The following is a 14,469-nucleotide window of genomic DNA, read 5'->3' as shown; positions in this document are numbered from 1 at the left end:
GCCCTGCGCCAGCTCCTGCCCCCCTTTCCCCCCTTGCTTGCAGACCTTCCAGCCTCCACATGCAGCCAGCAACTGAGCTACTCTTTGCCCAGCTTCCCTGGTGCGGCTGCTGCTGATGTTGTTGCCAAGTTTGTCTCTCTCTACCTCTCCCCTGCAGTTTAGTAAAAGGGGCTTTTGAGAAGATGCCTGCAGGCTGCAGTGGGGGCCATGGGTGGTGGGGTGGCCACTAAGACTGAGATAATTTGCGAGGGGGCCCCCAAGATTTTGACTGCCTGGGGGCCTCCACAGGGTTTAATCTGGCACTGCTTCCATGTGCACGCACATTTCCTCAGATACCTTGAAATGGAAGTTAACAGTTCATATATAGAGAGACAGATGCCTTTACATAGGTGAACAGCTTAATTGATGTTTTGGCATATGCAAAGGCCAACAGCAATAACAAGCTAAGTTTATAAAGTCACCAGGTCACCATTTGTTTGGATTTAATCGGGTGTGTGTGTGTGTGTGTGTGTGAGGAACAGCGTAGCAATAAAATATGTCAAAACAGGAGACAGATGGGTAAAGGTATCCATCTTAATTGTTCAGAGTAATAAACTGAGACTGTTGTTATGCTCTGTTCATCCCCCCTCAAGCATCCTTTTCTTAGAGGTGGGGTGCAGTGTTGTGTCAGAGAAATATGTCAGTGTTATGTCAGAGAATTGCATTAGAATCACTATTCCATTATACTATTCCAAAAAAGACATATTAAAATACAGACGATGTATAGCCCTTCTTGGTGAGTTTGCATATGTAAGGACTGAATGAGTTTAGCATATGTCAGGGGTGGCCAACAACTTTGCCTACAACTCCCATCAGCCCCAGCCATTGGCCATGCTGGCTGGGGCTAATGGGAGTTGTAGGCAAAAAATATCTGGAGAGCTACCGTTGGCCATCCCTGGCATACGTAATGAGATAAGACATCAGTATCCCTGTTAAGTCCTGCTGTGTGTGTTTGTTTCAAGTGTTGTAATAACTTGTAATTCAGCAATTTCCCTTTTCATTTTGTTCCCTCCTTATGAAAGGGAGAATAGGCTTATGAAAGCTAGGCATAAGATGGTTTTTTGTCATATCATCACATAAAGCATAAACATGCCTTATATTGAATCCAGCCATTGATCCATGAGGGTCAGTGTTATCTACTCAGACTGGCAGTAGCTCTCCAAGGTCTCAGGCAGAGATTTTTTGCATCGCCTGGTCCTTTTTAACTGAAGATCAGATGACTAAACGTGGGACCTTCAACATACCCTTCTAACATTACCACAGAACCATATCACCAAAGAGAACAAAGATGTGCCAGTTCTTCAGCAGTTTGGCCATGTTCTTATATTATTGTCATCTCTTCAATTTAGTTATATTTATTTGAAAAAGAAACTGAAGCAGGTTTCATAGTAGTTGGATTTAAGTTTTTGCTGTTTTTTATCACAAGCAAGGGTGTGGCTTGTAATGTAAAATGTTGTGAATCTCAAAATGGTAGGATCTGTGTATATTTCTTCTGACTACCTTTTATTTTTGTGTCCTCCCAGTAATTTACTGTAGTGCTGCTATTCTGTCTGATATAGTATAGGAGACCCTGTCCCATACGGCCTGTGGCTCATGTGCTGAGTATCAGCCTGAATGATGGAAGTGAATTACCGTATTTTTCGCACCATAAGGCGCTCCGGAGGATAGGACGCACCTTCCTCCTGGGGGGCAATCCGCTGCCTCTTCCTCCGATCCGGCGCTTCCCCCGCGCCTACTTGCCTGGCTCCATCTTCTTCAGGCAAGCACTGGGATCGCTCCACGTGGCCCCAGCGCTTCGCAAGCGCCAGTTGCGGAAGGGGCAGCGTGCTTCCTACTTCCCTGTGTGCCTGCCTTCAGCTGTGATGTTTAAAGCAAGCGCTGGGATCGGAGGGGGGAGGGAGCAATCCCAGCGCTTGCTTTAAACATCACAGCTGAAGGCAGGCACACAGGGAAGTAGGAAGCACGCTGCCCTCGCCACAGCTGGCGCTCGCAAAGCGCTGCGTTTGCGGAGGGGGTGGGTGCTTCCTACTTGCCTGTGTTCCTGCCTTCAGCTGTGATGTTTAAAGCAAGCGCTGAGATCGGAGGGGGGAGGGAGCGATCCCAGCGCTTGCTTTAAACATCACAGCTGAAGGCAGGCACACAGGGAAGTAGGAAGCACGCTGCCCCCTCCGCAGCCGGTGCTTGCAAAGCGCTGGGGCCACGTGGAGCTATCCCAGCGCTTGCCTGAAGAAGATGGAGCCAGGCAGACAGGCGCGGGGAAGCGCCGGATCGGAGGAAGAGGCAGCAGATCGCCCCCCCCTCCGAAGGTACGTACCTTCGGACTATAAGACGCACAGTTTTAGGGGGGGGGGGAGTGCGTCTTATAGTCCGAAAAATACGGTACCTACTTGTACTTCTGTTTTGCTTTATACAGATGAATTCTTCCCACAGATAAAGAATACTATAAACTTATCAGGTTCTTTTGCCTGTGGGTGGAAAATAAAACTGAAGTTTTATTAAAATTTTGTTTGTTATAAATACATAGGCTAGATTTTCTGGGAGACAATGATGGACTTTAGTTATTAAGGTCAGGGAAGAATGTGTTTGCTTGCATATGATGGACTTATTAAGGTCAGGGAAGAATGTGTTTGGCAGGAACCTGACGAGATTTAGCAGGATTAAACTGACACTACAAGGGAAAGGAGACAACCAACATGGGGGTTTCAGTGAAGGAGACCAAACAGCAGAGGCCCACCTGGGAAGGCTGAGTCAAATGGAGCCAAAGCTGTGGAGCATCAGGTGCCTATGTACCAATGCCCACCACTTAGTCAACAAGAAGGAGGAGCTAGAGCTTCTAATGTAGATGAAGGGATATGATTTAGTAGGCATTATAGAGACTTGGTGGGATGTGGATGGATATGAATTGTCCAAGAAAAACCTAAAGTATCAAAGAGGAGTTGTGGTGGTGCTGCATGTGAGGAGAGGAGGTGGCAACCCAGTGGAAAATATCTGGGTGTGGCTAAGGGAAGGAAAGATAAACAGTATTGTGGTTGGAGTCTGCTACATACCACCAGACCAGGTGAGGAGGTGGATGCGCCCCTCCTTGAGCAGTTTGGCAATGTATTCAGGCAACAAGACTTTGTAGTTATGGGTGACTTTGAATTCCCCTTGCTAAGAATCCAGTCATACAACTTTCTCACCTGTCTGATAACTTCCTTTTTTCAGATTGTGGAGGAAGGTATGAGGAAGGTTGACCGTACTCAATATTAACTAGCAGGCAAGAGTTGGTAGATGGGGACCTTAGTGGGAAGTGACCATATCCTCCTGGAATTCCTTTGCTGTGGGGGGTCAAGGAAACTTGTAGCCAGATGTGTATATTAAATTTTAGTAGGGCAGACTTTAAACTCAGAGGTGCAATGGGAGTCATTCCATGGACAAGAATGCTGGAAGGGAAAGGAACAGCTGAAGAGCTCTCTTAAAACAAGAGCTCTTACAAGCTCAAGCTATTACTGCTTCAACAATATAAAAACATGACAGGGGATCCAAGAGGACAATATGGATGAACAGAGAACTCCATGATGAGCTAAGGAAGAAAAAAGGAAATGTTCAAGAAATGGAGGGAACAACTACCTCTAAAGAAGAGTATCTCTAGGTTGCTGTGCAGTGTAGGTGAGCCATGAGACACGCCAAAGGTCAGAGTAAGTTGAGGGTGGCCAGAGCAGCTATCTACAATGAAAAACTTCTTCAGATAGGTGAAGAGCAAACTCAAGATAAATGAGGCGAGAGGCCCACTGTTGGGTGAAAATGGAGAAACTCAGACAGAGAGAAAGCAGAAAGGCTCTATGCCTATTTGACCTCAGTTTTTTCCATACAGAAGAGCATGGACTTATCTACAGATGGTAGTAGGCAAGACTTATCTAGAGATGGTAGTCCAGGCTTCTGATTGACATGGACAGAGAGGTTGTCGAGAGGCACCTGGCTACACTGAATGAATACAGATCTCCCAGGTCAGATGGGTATGCACCTGAGAGTGCTCAAAGAACTTCCTAGAGAGCTTGCAGAGCCTTTGCCCATCATTATCCCAGTCTTCAAAAAAGGAAGGAAAGATGACCCAGGAAACTACAAGCCAGTCAGTATGACCACTGTCCCAGGAAAGATAGTGGAGTGGATTTTAAAGGGGTCAGTCTGCTAGCATCTGAAAGACAACCTGGAGATCTAGGGAAGCCTGCATAGATTTGTCCCCAACAGGTCCTTCTGCACCAACCTTGTTTCTTTTCTTTGATTGTGATGAGCTTATTGACCACAGGAGTGCCATTGATATTGTTTTTACATGGTTCCCCATGATGTTCTGATGGGTAAACTGGAAGACTGCAGTCTGGACTCTAGGATAGTTAGGAGGATATGGGACTGGTCAAAGAACTGCACCCAAAGAGTTTTTGTCAGTGGCATTTCATCTGATTGGAGGGAAGTATCCAGTGGGGTTAGGAGCCCCATGGCACAGAGTGGTAAACTGCTGTACTGCAGTCCAAGCTTTGCTCATGACCTGAGTTTGATCATGGTGGAAGGTGGGTTCAGGTAGCCAACTCAAGGTTGACTCAGCCTTCCAGTCCTTCTGAAGTAAAAAAAATGAGTACCCAGCTTGCTGGGGTAAAGCATAGATGACTGGAGAAGGCAATGGCAGTCTGCCAAGAAAATGTCATAATGTTAGATCACCCCATGGATCAATAACAACTTGGTGCTTGCACAGGGGCCTATCTTTAACTTTATCCAGTGGGGTGCCACAGGGCTCGGTTCTGGACCTGGTATTTTTCAATATTTTTTTATAAATGATCTGGATGAGTGGGTGGGAGGGACTACTTGTTAAATTTGTAGATGACCCCAGATTGGGAGGAGTAGCAAACACATTGAAACATAGAGACAAAATTCAGTGAGATTTGAATACACAGTGGGCAGATGTGAATAAGATGCAGTTCAAAAAGGAAAAGTGCATAGCTGTATGTCTAGGTGATAAAAATTTGAAGCTCACATACTGGATGGAGGACACACTTCTGCGAGGCAGATGTGTGAGCAACATCTTGTGGTATGGGTGGAATGTAAGCTAAATATGAGTCGTCAGTGTGATGCAGTGGCAAAAAGGCTAATGTGGTCTTGGGGTGCATAAACAGAGGCACAACATCCAAACAGCAAGATGTCATAGTCCTGCTTTACACCATATTGGTCAGGCCACACCTGGAGTACCGTGTGCATTTCTGGAGGCCTCACTTCAAAAGTTGTGGACAGAATGGAGTGAGTGGAGAGGATGATCAGGGACCAAGTATTATGATGTTAGGCTGAGGGACTTGGGTACATTGAGTCTGGAGAAGAGGAGGTGTAGGGGGGACATGATTGCTCTCTTTAAGTATTTGAAAGGCTGTCGCTTAGAGGAGAGCAGGGAGCTATTCCTGTTGGCAGCAGTGGATAGGACTCACAATAATGGTTTTAAATAACAAGTGGAAAGGTACCACTGGATATTAGGAATTTTTTTTTCACAGTAAGTGTAATTCAGCAATGGAATTGGCTGCCTATGGAGGTGGTAAGCTCCCCCTTACCGGCAGTATTCAAGCAGCAGCTGGAAGAACACTTGTCAGGGATGCTTTAGTCTGATTTTGCATTAAGCAGGGGGTTGGACTAGATGGCTTCTATGGCCCCTTCCAACTCTGTGAGCCTACGATTCTACATCAGGAGTGTTTAGAATGGAATCAAATGAACAAGCAGTATTATCAAAAGCTAGTATTTTCAAGTATCGTGAAGGATGTACAAGCAAATTTAAAACTTTTAGCTTCTGATCTAATTTTTCATTGGTTTTGTTTTCATAACTGAACCATGATACATTATTTCACAGAAGTAGTGTCTGCTTTCATGATGTATGGGCTGCCAGGTTATCACATGCTTTTTGCTATGCCTTAACGATATTTTAAATGGAAAAAGACAAAGTAAACAACACAAACTTTGCAATTGTTGAATGGGCTTTACAGTTCCTTCTCTTAGTAAGACTCTGTTTTCAACAGCAAAGTAATGATGGTATTGTAGGCATAGCAAGCTTGAGAGGGTTTATATGTTACTTTTTACCACAGGAACTGGGCTGGCGGTAGCAAGTGTCCCGCCCCTTGCCAGGGTGTATTGTAAAGGGGTGTTACGGGCCATCAGATAGTGAGCATCCTTGTGTCTACCCAATCCCTGTCAGTGGCAACTGGTTGTAGGGGCAAGAAATGGTGAGTTGCAGCTGTAGCTATCATGGGACTGTTTCATGGCAAAAGTAAAGCCTAGGGTCAGTTCCTTGTCTTGAACTAGTATTAATTTTACTTTTGAGTTGCTCTTGGCATTTTTACCTGCACTTAAAATGTACAACTGCTAAAATGTAAGACTGCTACATATAGTCCAGTTTGCAGGTTGCTCTTGTGATTCTAACAACGGCTTCATCATTTCTTCATTCTGCAGAGGTTGCCATTTCAATCTTTGAAAAGATGCAAGCACACGAAATTCTAAAAAACTTGCGGCTTCCAGAATTTGATGACTTCAGCCAGTTTTTCCGAAGCTTGCCTGCTACCACATTGGTAGGCATTGGTGCCTTTGCAGCTGTTGTTGCATACTGGCTGGCTAGCCGGCCAAAAGCAGTGAAACCCCCATGTGACCTTCTGATGCAATCTGAAGAAGTTGAGGTGAGACTAATGCTCCTTGCAGAGAACAAAGTTAAATGTTATGATGAATGATAATGTTAAATATTGTGTTTTATTAATAGATAATATGCTGCTTAATTCCATTATATTTTATAATATTCATAAGCTGCAATCGAAAAACTGTGACAGTTCAATTAAAGTACTATTGACTATAATAGTTGCAATTACTTTTCTCTGGGCCAGAAGAGCCACATGTCTTCTGTATGCCCTGCACACTGGGACAAACTGTTTCTATTAACTGAGGGGACCCACACAGCCTCCTATGATTTTAGGGGAACCAGGTTTATTTTAAACCATAAACCATTCCCTCAGTTACCAGGTGTTCTAAATGTAGTATAGTGTCTGGACTCTGGGTTTGCTGCTGTGAGATAATTTTTGCGGTGCATAAGTAGGATATGGAGCTCACTGAGGCAGGAATTTCATATTAACCACAAAGAAGATTTTTTTAAAAATTTACAAATTGGTTTCCATGAACAGATTAGCAGCACAAGACTCCAGATAAATACAAGAGAAACCTGGTTAAGGCACATTGTTTTAGAGAGTAGTCTCAATTTTCTATAACACTTTAAAGCAGGGGTCCTCAAACTTTTTAAATAGGGGGCCAGTTCACTGTCCCTCAGACTGTTGGAGGGCCGGACTGCCGTTACTGTACAAGGCCGCGGGCCGTCAGTTCTCCGTCTTCTGCATCTCTCTCCCTTCCCCACACCACACACCCCGGCCTGGGAACTCACCTCACCTCAGTATCACCTCACACTCTGTCTCCGCCGCCTCAGCCCAGTGCCGGAAGTGTGCGTTGCTAACGCGAGTTTAGGTCGAACGTCAATTCCGGTCTGATTTTGCCATAACCCGGCGGGCCGCATAAACGTCCTCAGCGGGCCGCATCTGGCCCGTGGGCCGTAGTTTGAGGACCCCTGCTTTAAAGCATAAACAGGCTTATACTGATTAGTTGAATCCTAACATATGGTTCCACCCACTCTTTCTCAGGCAGAACTGAACTGAACTGCTGCCTGGCTGTGTTTCCCTCCAGCATTCCATCCCCTTCTCAAAGGTGGCTGGAAGCACTCCCATAGGCTCATGAGTGGCTGTTTTCCCCTTCAGGGGCAGAACAGTCTTCTGTCCATCACACACACAACCCTGAACACAGACAAAGAACAATATATAACTAGAATACAACCCTCTTTTAATTACCAGAGTATTCGGAGCATGTAGGGTTGTCTCTCCCATTACTGCTGAACCTTCGCCAGCCCTTGTGTATCTGGAATGAGGAGAAGGGCTTACAGGTAGGAGTGATGACACAAAACAATATGAAAGCTTTAGAAGTCTACCAGAACTCTTTATTAGACTGGATGTTTTTTTTTTTAAAAAAAAAACGCTTCCTTATGTTATATATTTCCTTCAATTTTTACTCTAGTTCTGCAGCAGGATGGGCAAGGTAGAACCTCTCTCCATGCTAAGTTTTCTAGTGGCAAGGAGTTTTGCTTTATGGGCTAGCATTCAGCATTGCCTCATCCTACAATTTCATATAGCTGCAAATGTTTGCTCAGGCTCATTCCAAATGGTAGCAACAGAAGAACTACCAGAGATTCCTAGGTTTAGAAGTGAATTAATAACTTTGGTTTATAGCGCTGGTATTTGGCACAGGATTAGGCAGTATCTATTAGTAGGTATTCATTACAAATCATGCATAGTTTTTTAGCAGAAGAGGTGAAATTAAACCTATCCTGTGATTGTCTTGTTCACAAAGAACTACTCCTGTGTGTGTTGTCTGACATGCTCATTAGTGGCAACTAGGGCTTTTTTCCTGGAAAAAGAGGTGCCAGAACTCTCAAGAGGGAAATGAAAGAGGTGCCCATCATTAACTTTTTAAACATTTTTTGAGAATTTTGTTTCTACAAAGAGATTCCAGAACTCTGTTCCACTGCGTTCCCCCAGAAAAAAAAAAAGCCCTGGGCAACCATGTTATATTTCTTTTTGCAGTAAACAGGTGCCTTAATCCAAATAAATATGTTGTGTCTTCTACAGTGCAATCCTAAACAGAGTTATGCCTATCAACTGCAATAAACTTAGAAGGTAAAACTCTGTTGAGGATTGCATAGGCTGTTGCCTATTAATGAATAGCGAAATCTTGGAAAGGAATATATTGAGATTCATTTTAGTCTTTGTAGGAATTCTGATCATGTAAAGTAGTTTTTCATGCGGTTGCTTCCCATTTGCTGTCTTCCTCTGATAAAAGGTAATACTGAAGGTGTAGCCATCCAGATATAACTGAAATGTTTAAAAGATTTGTTTTATGAATAACATGAATGATGCAATGAAACTCTCTTGAGCCTGTCCTTGTTTGTAATATACCTTGTGATCCTTGGAGATATATTTGTAAAAGAATAAGGGAGACTAATTATACTACAGAGATTCCTTTTATTGTGCTCAAAAACCCTTATTATTTCATATCTTACTGTTTTAAATGTATATACAAAAACTACCCCACAGAGATGGTGTACTTCCATTCCTGAGGCTTTTAAGGAGTGCTTAATATATCGTTTTCTGATGGGTCTATGAAATGTTATGGAGGGAGTCAAGTGGTGTTTTTCATCAGATGTTTTTGTCTATCAAGAATCGCTAGGAAACCAAACCACAAATTCAGACAGGTGTACTAGAGCAGGAAGTTAAGGATGAGAATACTGAAGAAACAAAAGTGCATGTATTGAGAACAATCTATCTCGTGTATAAAGGATTTTCTGGCTGACTACTGCTCTGATGTAGCATAAGGTGACTTAATTTTTTTCAGACTGAGAAACAGAAAGACCAGCAACACAAAACCCAATGCCATGTTCAATTGACTTTGAAAAGGAGGATCACAAATATAAACATCTAGTCTGACTGATGATATTGGAGTGTGGTACCTTCATCCCATTATCAGTTCTAACATGATCTGAGGTACCTGGATTTAAGTGTTCTCATTTCTCATCCTATTTTGCGTAACTACGGCTCTATTCCTTACTTTTGCCTATGAAGTGATGGGCTGAGAAGTTAAAACAATGTGAAGGGGGGCATGGGAATGGACAATACATTCCCATTGCTCTTGACCAGGTTGTAGGGTACAGCTTAGCAGGTCAAAGCATAGAACTGCGCAAGGAACTGAAGCATCTATCCATCTACTAGTCTATCTACGCACTGACCTACCTACCACCATTTCTCCAAGGAGCTCAGGCAGGTATGAATGATTTTTCTCATTCTTCATTTTTGCCTTTACAAAAGCCTTATGAAGTAGGCTTGGCTAAGAGAAGATGACTGGCCAAAAGTCACCCAATGAACTACTGGAGATTTAACCTTGGTTTCCCTAGCCCTTTTTGGCTTTTTTGGCAAGATGTGTTTCTGTGACAAAAGTTCCCAAATCTGACCTTTCATATAAAGCAAGTGTGGTTGAAGAGTAGATATGCAAGGCAGCTTTGATCCCATATAGTTTACTTACAGTTTTATCTCAGCTGACCATATATTCCTTGGTCATGCAAGAATTAAGAAGATGATGAGCTTTTCTTAATAGCCTCTCACCATTTGTAAGCCATTCCAAGCCTGGATGGGAGGGTTCAGGCTATCCCTTACATAGGCATTGTCACTTTAAGAAAATCCAAAAGCTCAGGAACGGACTCCAATCTTCTATTTGATAGGGGTGGGCTGAAAAAAGTACAGAAAGGGGCAGCCAAAATAATCATGGGGCTGGAGTTCTATGAAGCAAGATTAAAGTATCTGGATTTATTAATTTAGGTAAAAGACTATTGACGTGTGACATGGTAAAGTGATTAAGGGATTAAACATAGTAAAGTGGACATGGAGAAAATTAATACTATGAAACTGGTAAACTACAATGAGAGTAGTTTACTTGTGGGCCTCATTTCCATAAGATGTGGTGATGCCACCTGTCTGGACTTGTCAGGCTCTAAAAGGCAAGAACACATCTTGAGTTCTTCCAGAATTACATCTGATCTCCAGACTAGAGAGGTCAGTTTTCCAGGAGGAAACAGCAGCTTCAGAGGGAGCACTTCCATGTGAGCTCCCTCCACAGTCATCACCCCCAAATCTCCAAGCCAGAGTTGCTTACCCTACCACTGACCTAGGTGAATTCATGTGGGGGGGTTGCTCAGATCTGTAGAGGATAGGTCTTCCACTGCCATGATAGCTGAATGCGTTCACAGGCAGAAGGCATCTCACCTCAAATCCACGGGAGCAGGTGAAGGTTAGACCAAAGGACTTTTCTGACTGGCAGCTGATGCTGGACCAGACCATTGGTCGAATCCTCTTACATTCTTCAGGGCAAAATATCAGAAAGAACCATTTTTTTACTTAGAATTGCAATGTGGTATGTGCAGGAGGTCCTGTCTTTTTCCCACACTGCTTTATTAAATTGCAGTAGTTTCCTGGTAGGGAATTATTTATGTAACTTTGAAACAGCACATGCACATGCTGAGTCCTTTTCTAAAAAACCGGCATTTTTGCAGGGCAGGGGAGGCCTTAGATTCCAGCAGAAGAAGGCTCCCTTTCATCTTTAAAGTGATATTCCCTGCAGGGAAAACAAATTGGGTCAGAGGAACCTGACACTATTTATCCAAACACATTACCTATAATTGGCCCTTACACTGCTTTCATTTTTTTTTTTTATCATTCTATCAAACTGGTGCTATGTAGTATGTATGAGTGGGGGCAGACAGTCAGGAGTAACCCACAAGTGAGTGTTTCATGATTGAGCTTAGGGCTGCTTTGTCCAGGTTGGGAAATCCACTCTCCAAAGCAGACATTATCTACAGAGGAACTGATTTCTGTAGTTTAGAGATCTGTTGTAATTCTGGGAGAGGATGACAACCCATATTGAGCTATCTTTTTATTACCCCTATTGACATGTTTTTCAAAAACTAATCCAGCTATGGATTTCAGTAGGGCTTGTTTTAACTTGGGAAAGGAAATACATATTGAATACAGTGAACAGCTTAACAATTATTAACATTTCAGTTCGGCCTCATAGACATACAAATGAATTAAAATCTCTAGAGTAAAAATATAGTAAAGGCAAGCATGCCTCATAGCCATCTAAAACAATTCTCAGTAGCCATTTTAAAGTAGTCTTTACCAGCTGTCCAAGTCAATGGAAATTAAGCCTGGTGATATTCTTTGACTAGTGAATTCCACATTGGAGGGCTAATGTCCTGAAAGATCACATTTCTTCTAGTCACCCAACTCACTGTAGTAAGGAAGTGCACTTTGAGCTGATCTTGCTTGAAAGCTATTAATATGATATAGTGATTAAGAGTACCAGATAAAGATCTGAGAGGCCCAGGGCCAAATCCCCACTTCACCCTAACCTACCTCACAGAGTTGTGAGAAAAAAACTTGAAGAGGGGAGAATGATGTGAGCTGCTTTGGGTATCCACTAGGGAGAACGTTAAGGAGGGAGGGAGGAATGGGATGAGTGTAACAGGCCCTGCAGAAATGACCATAAACTTACTTTTTTAACTTTTCTTTTCTTTTTTACATAAAGGAAGCATAGATGCAGTAAAATAACTGGGATCACTGAGAAGACAAATGTTAAGAGTGTGTGTTTAAGTGGGAGTATGTAAGAGTATCTGCATGACTGCGACAATCAACAGCAATCTTGTCCAGCAACGCATTTTTGTTCACTCCCTTTGATGTTGTTGTTGCTTAACATTCATGTTCTAAGAAATATCTTTTTCTTCACCCCTGCCCTTTTATTATTGTTGCTTAACCTTTAGGTTCTGAGGAACAACTCATCCAGAAACTGCTTTTTCTTTTTTAAAAATGTTGTTGCATAATGTTCTGAGGAACTTCTAAACTTTCTTACTAAGTGTGAGTTGTGTTCTTTTAGCTAGTCATAATAAAGGCAGTGCCTTTATTCAAATCTGTAATGGAGCTACATGGTTACTTACGTTTGTGTGTGTGTGTGAAGATGCACACTCAACAGTACCTTAATAACCACAATTTGCGTACAATAAGAGGTAATTGCTGAAAAATTCTTATGCTCTATTGTGTGTAAGAATATTTCAAGTGAACTTTATTGATTTTTCTGAATACGTGTTTTGTGCCTTATATCTCCAAAATGTTCTCATTGCTGTCTACAGGAATGCTCTCTGTGGGTACTGTTATGGAATTAAATGTATATTTCATGAGTTTTGCTGCGTCATTCATGTTATCCAAAAAGCAAAGTCTCCAGGAAAAAGAAATTGTTTTATGCACAGCTACAGGCCTCAGTCTTCAAACAGATATTTTTTTTCCTTCTGACCTTGGCAAGGCCTGTTGATACATTTCACAAGAGAAATTCTATAATCTACCTATCTCTATGTTATCTAGTGGATAGTTTAACTGTCTCCTCGTTTTACATATTAGTCAACTTTTCTCCTGAAATTTCTGTCGTTATTTATGTAGTTATACGCTAGTCCTGGCACCACTGGTCCTCTTAGGTGAGTCAATATAGTAAGCAACAGTATAACGACACTCTGTGTGCTTAACTATATACAGGTTTATTTACAATATATACATTCATCCAGCAAAGTGCTCCGCCAAACAACCATATAGAGTAGAAGGAAAATACTGTACAGCACAGCACTGCTTATATACAATTTACATAGTCTTTGTACCAATGGGCTATAAGTGCTGAGTCATTTTGCACTGGTTTCACAGTCTCTGCACTCATTACCCTAGTCTGGTTAGAACTAGTTTCACTTGGTTGAGCCTTGCTGGAACACTGATGTCATCTGTTTTGACGCTGACTGTCAAATTAGCATGCTCCCATGTTAGTCACTTGCCTCATGCCTTACTGAGCATTTTTATATGCTGACACTCCCCCTAAGGCATAGGCAGTGAGACCTAGTTTGGATCTCAGATTTGTATACTTCTCCACATTTAGACTTTTGGTAAACATATCTGCCACGTTCATTACTGATGTACAGTCTTGTAATATTAACTTTCTGTTTACAACTTCTTTCACATTTTGATATCGTATATTGATATGTCTACTTGGTTTTATCCCTTGTGCATCTGCTAGTTGCAGAGCTGCAGTGTTATCACAGAATACACTTACTGGCAGTTTACATTGCATTTCCAGGTCAATCAGTAATTGATACAGCCATTCAGTTTGTATCATGCAGTCATTAATTGCAGCATATTCAGCTTCACATGTACTGGTAGCCACATATGTTTGTTTTAAAGATTTCCATAATATCATTGCACCATTTATGTACACAACTTACCCTGTTGTGGATCTACCATCCTGCCTATAACCCCAGCTTGAGTAGCTGTAGGCAGTGATTTGTTGTGCCTCATTTGCTTTTAACACCAATGTGTAGTTAGCTGTACCCTTAAGATAGCTGAGTACCCTTTTTGCTGCAACCCAGTCCTTAGCATAAGGATTTGAGCTCTTCTGACACAACATGTGTACAGCAAAACATATATCAGGTCTGGACCAACAGGCAATATACAGTAATGACCTGACTAGAGATTGATACATGGCCCTGTTTTCAAATACTCTTTCATCAGGATCATTCTTATAACCTGTAATTGGTGAGCCTACACAATGTGCATCTTGCATGTTATATTTTTCAAGTAGGTTATGTATTTTCTCCTTTTGATTTAGACTAAACCAGCCTTGTGAGTCTCTACTTATGTCTACTCCCAAATAGTGACTTATGTTCTCCAAATGTTTCATTTTAAACAGATTTTGAGTTGCCTCCAT

General features: G+C 42.3%; 1 protein-coding gene across 4 annotated transcripts in view; it reads left to right on the top strand.

Annotated features, from left to right (window-relative positions):
• ACSL6 (acyl-CoA synthetase long chain family member 6) overlaps positions 1–14,469 on the top strand; it is a 160,406-nt gene that overhangs the window by 62,408 nt on the left and 83,529 nt on the right. For all 4 annotated transcript variants that reach the window (XM_060240478.1, XM_060240479.1, XM_060240481.1 and 1 more), the window contains one exon: positions 6,496–6,716. In XM_060240478.1, the coding sequence (XP_060096461.1) occupies positions 6,496–6,716 (221 nt within the window). The remainder of the gene's footprint in view (positions 1–6,495; positions 6,717–14,469) is intronic.

This window comes from Heteronotia binoei, chromosome 5, assembly GCF_032191835.1.
Source record: "Heteronotia binoei isolate CCM8104 ecotype False Entrance Well chromosome 5, APGP_CSIRO_Hbin_v1, whole genome shotgun sequence".
Lineage (NCBI taxonomy): Eukaryota > Metazoa > Chordata > Lepidosauria > Squamata > Gekkonidae > Heteronotia > Heteronotia binoei.
This window is presented reverse-complemented; position numbering and strand designations above follow the sequence as displayed.